General features: G+C 36.8%; 1 protein-coding gene across 1 annotated transcript in view; it reads left to right on the top strand.

The window, feature by feature from the left end:
- The window catches only part of WDR17 (WD repeat domain 17), a 53,950-nt gene that overhangs the window by 34,851 nt on the left and 6,097 nt on the right, over positions 1-13,002 (top strand). The window contains 9 exon segments of the mRNA XM_042469410.1: positions 220-352; positions 2,092-2,183; positions 4,125-4,224; positions 6,020-6,159; positions 8,134-8,154; positions 9,291-9,402; positions 11,410-11,551; positions 11,660-11,762; positions 12,361-12,462. Coding sequence (XP_042325344.1) covers positions 220-352; positions 2,092-2,183; positions 4,125-4,224; positions 6,020-6,159; positions 8,134-8,154; positions 9,291-9,402; positions 11,410-11,551; positions 11,660-11,762; positions 12,361-12,462 — 945 coding nt within the window.

Genomic DNA, 13,002 nt, shown 5'->3' with positions numbered 1-13,002 from the left:
GTGAGAGCAAATTTTTAATTCAAATTTATCCCCCCCCCCCCAAAAAAAAAGCACTGTTTTAGGAGAGAATTCTGTGCATCAGAAAAAGCTGATTTATTGTAACTAGCTTTATGAATGTTGAAGCCCCAGTGGTAATCTTCAGTTAGACCTGATATGGAAACATAATTGTAGTGAAACAAAGTAGCTAAGCTTTTTGAGTTTTTTTACATGTTTGATTAGGAGAGCTGACCAGTTAATTCAAGAAGAAAATGATGATGTTATTCCCTACTGCATAGCTACTGGTGATGTGAAGAAACTTGTCACATTTTTTACTTCAAGAGGACAGCTTAAAGAAGCTATGCTAGTCGCACAGGTACCATTGTATGTGCTTATAATTCACTAGTAAATACAAGGCATTTTACAGTGTAATAAACATCTTAGCTATACTGTGCTTACCTAAATAAAATAAAAAGAGGAATCCAGGAGCACTGTTAATATTAATTGATCTGTTTTAGCATGAACCATTTTGGATAACAATCTACTTCTTCAAATGCCCTGAACACTGTGACTTGTTTCTTGTAATGCTGTAATTTCTATGGTTATTGCCAGGAGACGAATGCTCTGATGTATTATGCTCAGAATACTGATTTTATCTCTGTAGTTAAGAATAAACATTTCTTAAACTCACTGTTAAGTCTCTGAGTGCTTGGATGTTTTGCACACAGAGGACGCATTCTTCCTCAGGGAGGGGGAGAACTGTTTTTAATTTGGTTCTCTTTGGTTAAAGAGGTCTGGTGGCACAGTGGTTAAATGCCAATACTGCAGTCACAAGGTTGTGAATTTGATCCCAGGGGCTCTAAGGTTGACTCAGCCTTCCACCCTTTGTTAGGTCAGTAAAATGATTACCCAGCTTGTTGGGGACAAATAGCTTACAGATTGTAAACCACTTAGGGTGCTGAGTTCACTGATAAGCGGTATAGAAATGTACATGCTATTGCTATATTGCTATTTCCTGTCTCCTATCTGGAAAAGATAGAGAAGAGGGTTCTGGAAGCACATGGGTAGTGGTAAGAGCTCTTTTCTTTACCCAAAGGCTTAGGACAAAAGAAATGCTGTACATACTTTTAGTATTAAATTTGATGTGCTTAGTTTCAAATATTGTAATTCAAATCCACTATTAAAGGATAGGTAAAGCTTGTCAAGTTGTGTCCAACTGTAGGGGGAGATGCTTATCTCCATTACTAAATAATAATAATAATAATAATAATAATAATAATAATAATTTGTTTTATTTATATACCGCTATTCCAAAGATCATAGTGGTGAACAGCAAGTAAGCTAAATGGAAGAGCAACCATTGTCAAAGACAACTCTGTGATCATGTGGCCAGCAAGACTGCACAGAACACTATTACCTTCCCACTGAAATGGTACCGTTATCGGCTTGCACTTTTACATGCTTTCAAACTGCTAGGTTGGCAGAAGCTGGGACTAGTGACAGAGCTCACTCTGTCATGCAGCAATTAGACCTCAGACTCCCGACCTGCTGATCTTGCAGTTGTCAGAGTCAGCCTCTTAACCACTGAGCCACCATGTCCCACTATTAAAGGATAATATTGCAAATTTTGCCCACTTACTCATATATTTGTTATCTGTGTCAGCAAATGTAGAAAAATAAGCTGAAAATATTCTTTGAGAATCAGAAAGGAAATTATGAAAGCAAAAGAAGAAATAATAGCTAAATGTAGATTTTCCTGTTTCTGCATATATTATCTGCTGGTGAAACAGGCAATAATGCTTGTGTTTGTAATGCCAGGAAACTTGGCTTTCAACAGGCTGGGCATACCTAGTACTGTTCTCAGACGTCTCTATGAATTGGTATCAGTTGTAGGTATTATGTGCAAAGGTAGCAAAAAGAGTAGTGCTGTAAAACTGAGGCAGTGTTTCAGTGTGTCAAATCCATATTGAAATTATTTTTCTGATACACTCTTATGGCTGCTTCATATTTCAATCATTAAATAAATAATTAGCTTGATGTTTTTAACTTCCCCCCCCCCATAATATGGTAAGCAAATTATGTTGCTTTGGGCTGATGTTCTTTTAATGTTTATAGGCAGCATGTGAAGGAAATATGCAGATGTTCCAGTGTTCTGCATCAAAGGGATCAGCATATTCTGAAGGAAGCACCATGGATGATTACAATGAGTGAGTCACGCTGGAAGATTATTTTTAATGTGCTATCTTTTTTGTCTCTTCTGACAATTTGATAAATTAGTGTATTAGCATTCATAATTTATTTCAAATAAGGTTTGATGCTTTCTGTTGAAGTTCAAAAGCTGCTGTTTTACATTTCCTCATATTTGCCAGTTCTACCTAGTTTAGATACTCTGCTTACACTGAGGCCTGAAACACATGGGCCAGATAGAATCGCTTCCAGCTGCCTTGACATTGGCTCCCAGGGCAGCCAGAATCTGGCCTGAAGCCGCATAAGGTGGCCCGAGGCCACCTGAAAAAGGAGTGCAAAAAAGCACTCCTTCCTGGCAGGCTAATTGGGACTACAACGGCAGTCTGCTTTAGGAGTGGGCTGTGCAGTTGCCGCAATCCACAGGCGATCACAGGCAGAGCAGCCTCTGGCTTCTTTTTCCTGCCTGTCTGCTTGACCCCAAAGTAGCAGATTCTGTTGGCATAATAAATATTGTTTGGACTTCCAAAGTTACTGAAGTTTGCAGATTACATGGATTGGTTTAGAGAGCCTACAATGAGCCCAGTTCAGTTATTTATGTGTGTGTGTGTGTGTGCACCTTCAAGTTGCCTATTGGATTTATGGCAAGGCCTACTCAGAACTGGTGCTGCACGTTTCTTTCTCTGAAATACAACGTACACCACCTGATGTTGGATGGCAATCTCGCATCCAAATAATAACTAGTGCTGACTTTGCTTAGTTTCCAAGATCAGGAGGGATCTGATGCCTTTAGGGTATTTAAGAAAATAGAATTAACCATCTGAGATTCCTGTTGCCTGTGTCACTGATTTGTTTTTACTTCCAAGTTCATTAGAGCAATAAATAGAAGCAATGTGGCTACCCACACTTTCATTTGTTATTGTTAGTCAACACTGTACAAAAATGTGTGAAGAAAGCCCTACAGTAGCTAGCCAGCTAAATCCCAGGACTACAATCTATTTCCTCTTACTTCCCTCACTATTAAAACCCGTTGTCAAAATTGAGTGAGATATGGGGATTGATTATTCATTGAATGAGAGACCTAAGCATCCAATTACAAAGATTTTATTGAAGATGAAGTGGGGGGGAATAGAATAAATGAAGTGAGGTACAATTTAAAAAACAACACAACTAATTTAATTTTTATATAGCTTATATGGAACAACGATAAAACTAGGTTCTCAGCATACATATGCCAATTGCAGGGAATCTCCTGGATGTCCACAGTAAAAATAATTCATTGTAGTTGCAGGGGCAGGAGAAATGATTGGGACATTGAAAGAATCATTGAAAGCAAGAGCTAACAAAGTTGTTTGGTTGAACTGCACATTGTATAGATGATGACTGGTTTCCCTTCTGCCACTGATAAACCAGTTTGTGCTGTGGATATAGCAGAAATTGAAAGATATATATAACAGGATCTTCATGAGGAAATTGAGAAGCCATTCGTGACGGGTCTGCGAATTTGAGTTGTTTTGCTTTAGGCTGTTCTCCACATTACCTCACAGGATGAATCTTTCCTATCTGAAATGCTTGAGATCAGAAGTGTTTCAGATTTTGATTTTTTTTTTATTTTGGAATTTTTGCATATACATAATGAAATATTTTGTATATGGGACCAGTGTGCAAATATGAAATTCTTTATATTTCTTATATCCCTAAAACACATAGTCTGAAGGTAATTTTATACATAATATATTTAATAATTTTGTGCATGAAACAGAATTGAAACAAGGCTTTTGTCTTGTGAATGAACAAGCAGAATCATTGCAGCTGCTGTTTCAAAGCATCATGCCAGTACTCAAAATGTTTTGGATTTTAGAGCATTTTGGATTTTTGGATAAGGGATACTAAGTCTGTATTAAGACTATCGTTAATTAAATAGCTTTAATTACTGTATTCATTCAAAAATTGTTTCTTTACAGGCTCCTCCATAAGGTCAGTAGAGAACTTGCTGAGTCGTATTTTCAAGATGGCTGTGCAGTGCTGGCTGCTTGTTGCCATTTAGCTGTTGAGAATATTGAGGTAAATATATTTATTTAAAATTTATACAGAATCTGTAAAACTAAGCTGGCTTTTACATCTTAGAATATCCAGAATATGAGATCTTCAACCACATGTGAAGAGGAGTGGGTGAGAAGGGAAGGAACACACACACAGAGCATGGCAATACAACTTGTATCCACATGGCTGGTTCTTTTCTTAGAAGACCTCAAGAGGGGACCCTGCCGCAGTGTTTATTAGCTATTTATTGATGTTGTTTCCTACCTACCTCTTATAGATATGCCCAGGACTTGCAAGCAGTCAGAATTTCCAAGGTTGCTTTGAAAAGCAGGGTGCTCAGATATGCTTAGTCAAGCAGGTTTATGTCACACATTGTGTAGCATTATATGTTACATGGGAGATGGAAATACAGTAATATGCATTGTCTCTAATGAGCATCTTTGGCCTTGTAGTGGATAGTAGAGCAAGTGTTACAACTGACAGTTTTAAAAGCTCAGGATTTCTTCTACCCCTGATTTGGGTATTTCTTTTGAAATCCTGTCGCCTTTTCATCTTCAGCAAGTTAAATGATGAAAAAAGCTTCTTACTTTATTCTAATATCTCTAGAAACTGGCAGAGGTTCAGATCTCGGTATCTTCCTCCATTACATTGTTTGTTTGGGTTGCAAGGTGTGACAGAACCCATACCCAGGTTGACTCCAATCCTATCACTCCCTTACCCTTTTACCTTTAGGATCCCTCTCTGGGTCTGGTGTTCAGACCTCAAGGTGACCACTAGGCTAAACAAGTGGATATGTTGGTTGGTGGATTCAGTTTTGTATAGAAGGAATAGAAGTATGACTGTTCCTCCTTGTAAATAATTTAATTAAAACATCTAGATAGAGATTTGGGAAATAAAAACAGTAAAGATTTATTGTACCAGTTAAGATAAATATCTAGTGTTTATATAGTATATTGACCCTAGCCAGGCTTGTGCATATAGTAACTATGTTTCAAACAAACAAACAAAAAACCTTTTCTTGAACTCTATCCACACTCTCAGTTCACAAAACCCCTATTCAGATCTTCTCTGTTCTCCTCTTCCTGGCTGTCACATTATTTAGAACTGGCCCCTATATGTGTCACGACATGCAAGCCTCTGATTTTGACCCCATAATCCCCTTCTCACGGGATTCTGTGAGCTGTCATTCATTAGATGGCCCTAGCTAGACTTGTGGAGCTTTTGCTTCACATTAGGTAATAGAAGGAATATTTGTACAGCAAACTAAACTCAGTTGGTTTATGTTTGGTTAACACCATTGGCTTATTACTAGAAGTGAGTTCATAAATTACAAGTCGTATTTCAACAAACCACATCATGGTTTGTCATGATTTGCAAAGGTACCTCTGCTAACATGTCATGAATTATTAAGCAGTCCAGTTATAAATTACAAGCTAAATTTATGATATCTTGTTACAAACTCTAGCTTGTTTAAAACATGGCTTGTTGTGATGTCCAGACTTAAGTATAGCTTGTTCCTGGCTTGTTTTCACCCTTGGAAACCCTAAAACTCAAACTGGTAAAAGGGGAAGGAAAGAAACAAGCCAAAACAGGAAAGATAAGCCAGGTTTTGGTTGGTAGATCTTCTGTACAATTCATGGGGTTACATAGACCATGGCTTATCATGATGGACAAACAGGCTCTTTGTGTCTCTTTCAACAATGCATATTTCTGTTGCCTAATAGAGTAGTCTTGAAAGTAAATGTTAACATGATGGCATCATTGAATCTCTGAAGTGCTTGTGATGCTTAACGATATGATTTTCTTATTGAGCAAGCTTGCCATGGCATACCTGATTCGTGGAAATGAACTGGAGTTGGCAGTCAGTGTGGGTACTGTCTTAGGAGAATGTGCAGCCCAAGCAACACATTATGCACTAGAGTTACTAGCAAGAAAATGTATGACTGTAACAACATGGTAAGAATGCTTACTCCAAAGAATTTTCTCTTTGACAAACCATACACATTATTATAGACAAGAATTCTTGTATACCAAAAAATCATCATTTGTTGGGGGAAGAAATCCTTTTTTTATTCAGAAAAAAAATCAAAAATTGAACCTCATCTACAGCAACAAGTTAAGCATATTATAAATTAGTGCCATTGCCCTTATTGGAGAGAGATAATGTATAAAATTAGCAGGAGGATAGTCAAAACCTGTTCATTCAGCTACTATCAAGCACTTTTATATAATTAAAGCAATAACTACAGTAAGATTATTCAAGGTTAGTTGTGTTAAGGTGATTCCTAGGGCTAGTAGCTTGCTTTAGTAGCTGAAGTGACATCTGTGTGAGTGCTGTTGCCCTTATCATTCACCATTAAGTCTATATAAACTTAAGAACTCAGTGGGCAACATTTCACATGTGCATAAAACTGATTGTACAGATCAGCTGCAGTAAGCACATAGCTCTGTACATATGAATCTGTGTCAATTTTTTCCATGCTGCTCATTAAGGATCCCTGCCATTTATGGATCTGAATTGGCATAGGTCAATGAGTGCAATAAAGTGTGCACAAATAAAAATAAACTAAAAAGTAATAAATTATTCTCATATTGCTTAAAAGAGAGTCAGATGATATAATGTCCATCTTCTGTTTCTAATGTAGTTATAGTTCATTCCAAATGTTAAGATGCTTTGGTTAAGATGTCTTTTTGTTTTTCTTCATTCATCCAAATAAAACGTTGTAGGGTTTATGGAGGACAGTGCTACTAGTTCAGGAATGATGGCACCATCAATGTCTTCCAGTCAGGATGCCCATATATCATCTCTAGTATCAAAAATAGTATATTAGCCATATATCGGTTGCTGGATGGAGGGTGCAGGTGCATTCATGTATTGCTAGCAGGATACCATGTTGAGCAACTAGTTGGGTGTTATATGAACTGAATTTTGAACTAAATAGGTTCCTCTTATGTTCTTAGTTATATTACCTCCAGGATCCTGTTTACCAATTACAGGAAAATACGTTTGCATATATAATGGTTGTGTGCCAAATCTGAATGCTATTGATTATCTCTTCTGCCTGTAGATTTCTCATAAGCATGTGGAAACAGAATATTGAACTAAATGGGCCTCTGTTTTATCTTGCTGCTCCTTACTTTCTTACCTAAGTCATGTCCCTATGCTAACTAAATATTTTTTGATCCAGGTTAGCATCTCTCAGAGGAAGCAAGTTTCAATATTTTTCCTGCCCTTATTAACTCCCATATTCTAATAAAGGATTCCCCAACCCATGGGAACAGATTTGGGGCAGAGAAGAGGCCAGATTCCTAAAGATCACTTCCCTGACTGTTTTGTTAGTCCAAAAGGGGACATCAATTTAATACCAGAATTATAAGCCTATGAAATATTATTTTATAATCTCAGACTATTGTGGAGAGGGGGCAACAAAATTTGTCAATAGTCAGAACATTTCACTTTTTCCTTCTGTGAAAACATAATAGTTTCATTATGTTGGTTTCTGAATTAGGTATCTTTTTATTTATTTTTAACTTGAACCATGATGATTAAGAACAGATATATGGCCTTAGGTATACTGTATATGACTTACAGTCACTTCTAATAAGAGGAAATAAAGTGAAAAGTGACAGAACTGCTTAACTGCCAAAACAACATGATTTGACCCAGCTTCATATTTAGTTTTATTAAATTTGAGAGGTACTTGGGCATAGGAAATACTAATCACAATTTGCATGTTTGATAATAAGATCAAGTTGTAATTGTTGTGTGTCAAAACTGAATTTATTACAATGGGAGTTTTGTTAATTTGTATTTCTTGTCCTACATATTTTAATCACAACTGTTTCCACCATCTCTTGTCATTTCCACTGTACTGTGTATGTTACTATCTGAATGGTACTTTTGTTACAATTTAAATATCTTTGTTTTAGCTTTCCATCACTTGGATACAGGTATTTGCTTGTTTATAGACAGATTCTAATCAGTCCTCTGGGACATGTTCCTTGTGGTTAGATTAAAAAGATTCAAGAGTCTATTTTGACTTTTTTCATAGAGGAAAATATTTTTTCACTATAAGCATGTTGGATGGGTTTTCAAAGAATAGTGTTTTAGAAGAATACTGGTGATAACTCAAGATATGATAACAAATGTTAACCATATAAGCCATCCCTTTCTTATAGTGGGGTTATTCTGTGCTTCCACGGAAGTTAAGACCTGTACTCTGATATATTGAGCATGAAAAATGCAGCAGGTAAATGGCCGTGGCTTACAAAAACCAAACATTTTGCTGAACTTGTAGCAGGGTTAACATTAGCATTGGGGATTGGAGCATATTCATTCCACTAGGAGGGAAAATTAGCTTTTTGATGCCCAGTTCTTCCAAGTGTATGGCCCTTTTATCAGGCAAATTAATGAAAGACTCCAGTCGTTTAATAAATATTTATTTGTAACCAGAAATGTACATGTACTGTATATTAGTGGTTCCTATCAACACATGCATGCACCACCATTGGGGACAATGCAGACTTGAGCATCTGTGGATTTTGGTATCCATGGGGGAGATATGGAACAGATCCCCCGAGGATACCAAGGGCCAACTGTAAAACAAAGCAGGATTAAACCATAATTTCATTTTTTAAAATTAGGTAACTAACTGTGGTTGTAACAAAATCATATTAGCCCTAGTTTAGGCTTATCCTGGAACAATGGATTTCATTTTCCTATTTGGTGAGATCATGGGGAAATAGCCTAAAGCTCATTACAGCTCATTCCTGATCACACAAGGCTAGCAACATGTGGAGGACTTGTGAAGATTCATCATGCCTAGATTAGGTGATCATCTGAATTGGATGTGTATGTCTGCATGGAGCAATTACATTAACTGCTCTCTTCTCTCACCCTCAGTATTTCATTGTGTTTTCTATTACCTTTTCTCACAAAACTGTCCTCTGTGTAAAAGCTGCTTCTTGTCACCTGTAGTTGTCATTGGTCAAAAAGGAAAAGAAGCAAAACAAGCCTTCTATCTCTGTCATTATTTCTTCCCTTGTATAAGTTGGGTGAAATGTGAATTGCCTCTGTTGTTTCACAGGGATTTAGCAGCAGATCTGCTCATGATGATTCCCAATAATGAACTACAGTTAGTAAAACTTTGTGCTTTCTATCCTGGATGCACAGCAGAGATAAATGATCTACATGAAAAGGTACACTTGCAAGGCCAACTATCTCTTAACCATTTATGTGAGTAGCAGAAGAGATTTCCTGTTAATTTGCTAATACCTGGGGTTGAACTAGGCAACACATTAAATAAAATGTGCAGGGAAACGCTACTTCAAAGCAACAAAGCACACAGGGGTGAGACCGAGTGTATTGGGTCCCCTACACATGGGTAGGAGAGTTTTAACCACTATCACCCAGCTGTCCTGTCCCCCCAGTTTGTCCGCACCTCAGCTGATGAAGGAAAATGTATATTAACATGTCTAGGAGGAAAGGGAAACCTGGCTGTGTGCATGTATTTATATGTGTATATGTGTTACCTTTCCCACTTATTTGCACAGCTGATCTGATACAAAGGGAGAGCCTGCATGCTTAGTTGCAGACAAGGCTTCCCTCCACATTACTTTACTTTACATTACTTTACACATTACTTTACTTTACAATAAATGCTAGATTCATTTATTGCCACCTCTGAACAAATCGTGCCAGGAAGAACCCGTGATAGGGTCACTATACATCTGAAATGACTTGAAGGCACACAAAACACAACATTTACAGAGACTTGTCATCTGTTTTCTAGTTCATTTAATTCTTATTTCTTTCAATTTTATATTTTCAATTGAAGCTAGAACAGTCTGAGATAATATCTTATTAAATTTTATTGATAATACAAAATTAGGAATGCATTGTTTTTAACTGTTAACATTTACAAATGGACATTACAAATTCCCTTTTGAAAAAATGACAACATATTTTAACTATTTTGCCACAGAATCTGATTCTGCACAGATCAGTATTTGTGCAGAAAGAAACAGAATTTTTTTTTTTTTTTTTGCTGGGATTGCCAGTAATTTTTCCTGCAAAAGCAAATAGGAAACCTCTATACAGATGAAGCTTATTAGACATGTGAAATTATAACCTTACAGTAATTGCATCATCATGAAAAGTAGATTTACACTCTTAAAGTAAGGAAATTATCCTTCTCCAATTTGAGGGTAATACATACTTAGTTGTGCATATGATGGACTTAATCTGGTTAAACCTGGCACAATGCATGTATGCCAAGCATGGCTGCAGGATACAATAAACTCTGTTTTTGCAGTCTTCAACACAGGTACAGGCGATGTAGCCAGTACTGCAGCCAAAAGGTTGTGAGTTTGATCCTAGAATCATAGATTTGGAAGAGACTGCAAGGGCCATCCAGTCCAACCCCTTGCCATGCAGGAAATCTCAATCAAAGCATCCCCAACAGATGGCCATCCAGCCCCTGTTTAAAGACTTCCAGGGAAGGAGACACCACTACACTCTGAGGGAGTTTGTTCCACTGTCAAACAGCTCTTATGGTCAGGATGTTCCTCCTAATGTTGAGGTGGAATCTCTTTTCCTGTAGCTTGCATCTATTGTTCCGGGTCCCAGTCTCTGGAGCAGCAGAAAACAAGCTGGCTTCCTCCTCAGTGTGACATCCCTTCAAGTATTTAAACAGGGCTATGCTGCAGAGCTCCAGGTTGACTCAGCCTTCCATCCTTTTGTAGGTTGGTAAAATGAGTACCAAGCTTGTTGGGGGCAATTGGCTAACATGTTGTAAACTGCTTAGAGAGTGCCTAGCATCATAAAGTGATATAGAAATATAAGTGCTATTGCTAGTAGCATTACAGAGAATGACAAATCTGTGTGTCTGTGGTATATTACTATTGAGATCTTTCTACACATGCCATACAAGTTATGTAGCTAACATAGATAGTACAGAGATGAAATGCTGATGATATGAGAAGAATGTATGTAGATGCTTTCCATTCTCTATGTTATTACTTTGTATTGTCTGCATGCATGTATCTGTGTCCTCATGTTGCTGGGCAGCAAAGAGGACTTCTTCATATTTGGGCATTCTCTCTATTCTCAAGCAGATCAAGCTCACTGTGTTCAAGATAACATTTTTTTGCACTTTTCTGTACAAATAATTTCATCAATGCTGTTGCTTGTGTTCTGTCTTCCAGTGCAGCTTACCAGATGTCGAAAAATGTATGCAATTAGCAGAGACAGCTCAAATGGAAGGAAATACGTTTGAGTCAATAAAATATTTCTTGTTAACTACAGAGCCAGAAAAAGCACTTCCTATAGGCATTCAGCATGTAAAAGGTAGACTTCTAAATAAATCCAAAGAACCTGAACAAAAATACTCAGTGTGCTTGACTCCTTTGTCCTTTATTATGTTTAGGGGTTTTTTCTCCCATTTGTATTCTGTAGAGCACATCGTCAGTTCAGTCTGGACCCTGGATTCAGTCTGGCCATTTCTTGATCTTTTAAGCTATATACGCACAGAAAAGTTACTGCTTCATAAATGTAGTGAGTAAGTATGTTTCATCTTAAGGTTGTGAAAGTTGATTCTTAGCTGATTGCTTCATATGCCTTATATAGTTGCATTTGCATGCCTTGTACAACTAGTAAATCTTACTACATTGCTTCAGCATAACCAATAAAATTAAATAAAGCTACAGTTGACAACAGAGTTGATAAATTTAAGACTTTAGATAAGCATGCTTTAAATACATATCTCTTCTTTCTAGAAGTGGCTGTTGATTTGTGCAGTCACAGCCTCCCATAACATTTGTCTATGTGATTTTAAAGCTATTGCACAACGAGATATTCAGCATCTCCTTGTGGAACAACTCTTCTCTCCAGTAACATCCCTTTCCATGTCCCCACAATTAGGTGATAGCTTGTCTTTTTTTCACCCCTGCTTAGTCTATTTATATATGTATATTTTATTGCATCTTACTGCTTTTAAATTTTTAATTCTTGTTTTTTACTTGCTCTGTAAACCATTTTTTGGGGAAAAAATTAGCTGGAAAACAGTACAGAAATATAATAGTATGCAAGTGATATTCATACATAATGACTGGGCAAAATAATAGACACTTCTTCTATGAATACTTTTCTATTTTCAGGTTTCGCAATGAATTGTTAATATTATGTGGTTACGTTGGTGCTTTACTGGCTATTAGAAGACAATACATTAGTGTCGTGCCAGCACTTTATGAATATACAAGGTAACATTCATTATTGCTACAGCAGCTGTTTTATTTGGGATTAGGATAGATTTTATGTATACTTTCCTCTTCCCGGAGCTGGGAAGTAATTAGTTGCAAATAACTGGTTATTTGTAATGGATTTCTTTCAAAAAATGAAGTTAAAATGCTTTCTGTAAAAAAAATTAAAGTGCTTAAGACTTTTATTTATTTTTTGAGAAATGTGAAAATCAGATTTTACTGTAAAACAAGCTACATCTCTAGTCCTTAGAACTATAATAGTAGCAAATTACTTTTTTAAAATCAAACTCTCTCAATCTTTCCCAATTAACTTTTCCCCAAATCTGATCTTAAAGAGTCCTTATTTATCAGGTTTCTGCTAAAATGATTTCCACAAACAACTGACAAAATTCATTGGTACTTGAAGAATGAGTAAATCTCTCTGAAACAGAACTAGTCTTGTTTCAGACCAACATGTCTTATTTACCAATTGCAGCAGGGCTCATACATTAGTTGTTTCCAGCTACCTTGACTTAACTATTTATTTATTGCTGGATTGCT

This window comes from Sceloporus undulatus, chromosome 5 (assembly GCF_019175285.1).
Source record: "Sceloporus undulatus isolate JIND9_A2432 ecotype Alabama chromosome 5, SceUnd_v1.1, whole genome shotgun sequence".
Taxonomy (NCBI): Eukaryota; Metazoa; Chordata; class Lepidosauria; order Squamata; family Phrynosomatidae; genus Sceloporus; species Sceloporus undulatus.
The sequence above is the reverse complement of the archived record's forward strand: the minus strand, read 5'-3'. Positions and strand labels throughout refer to the sequence as shown.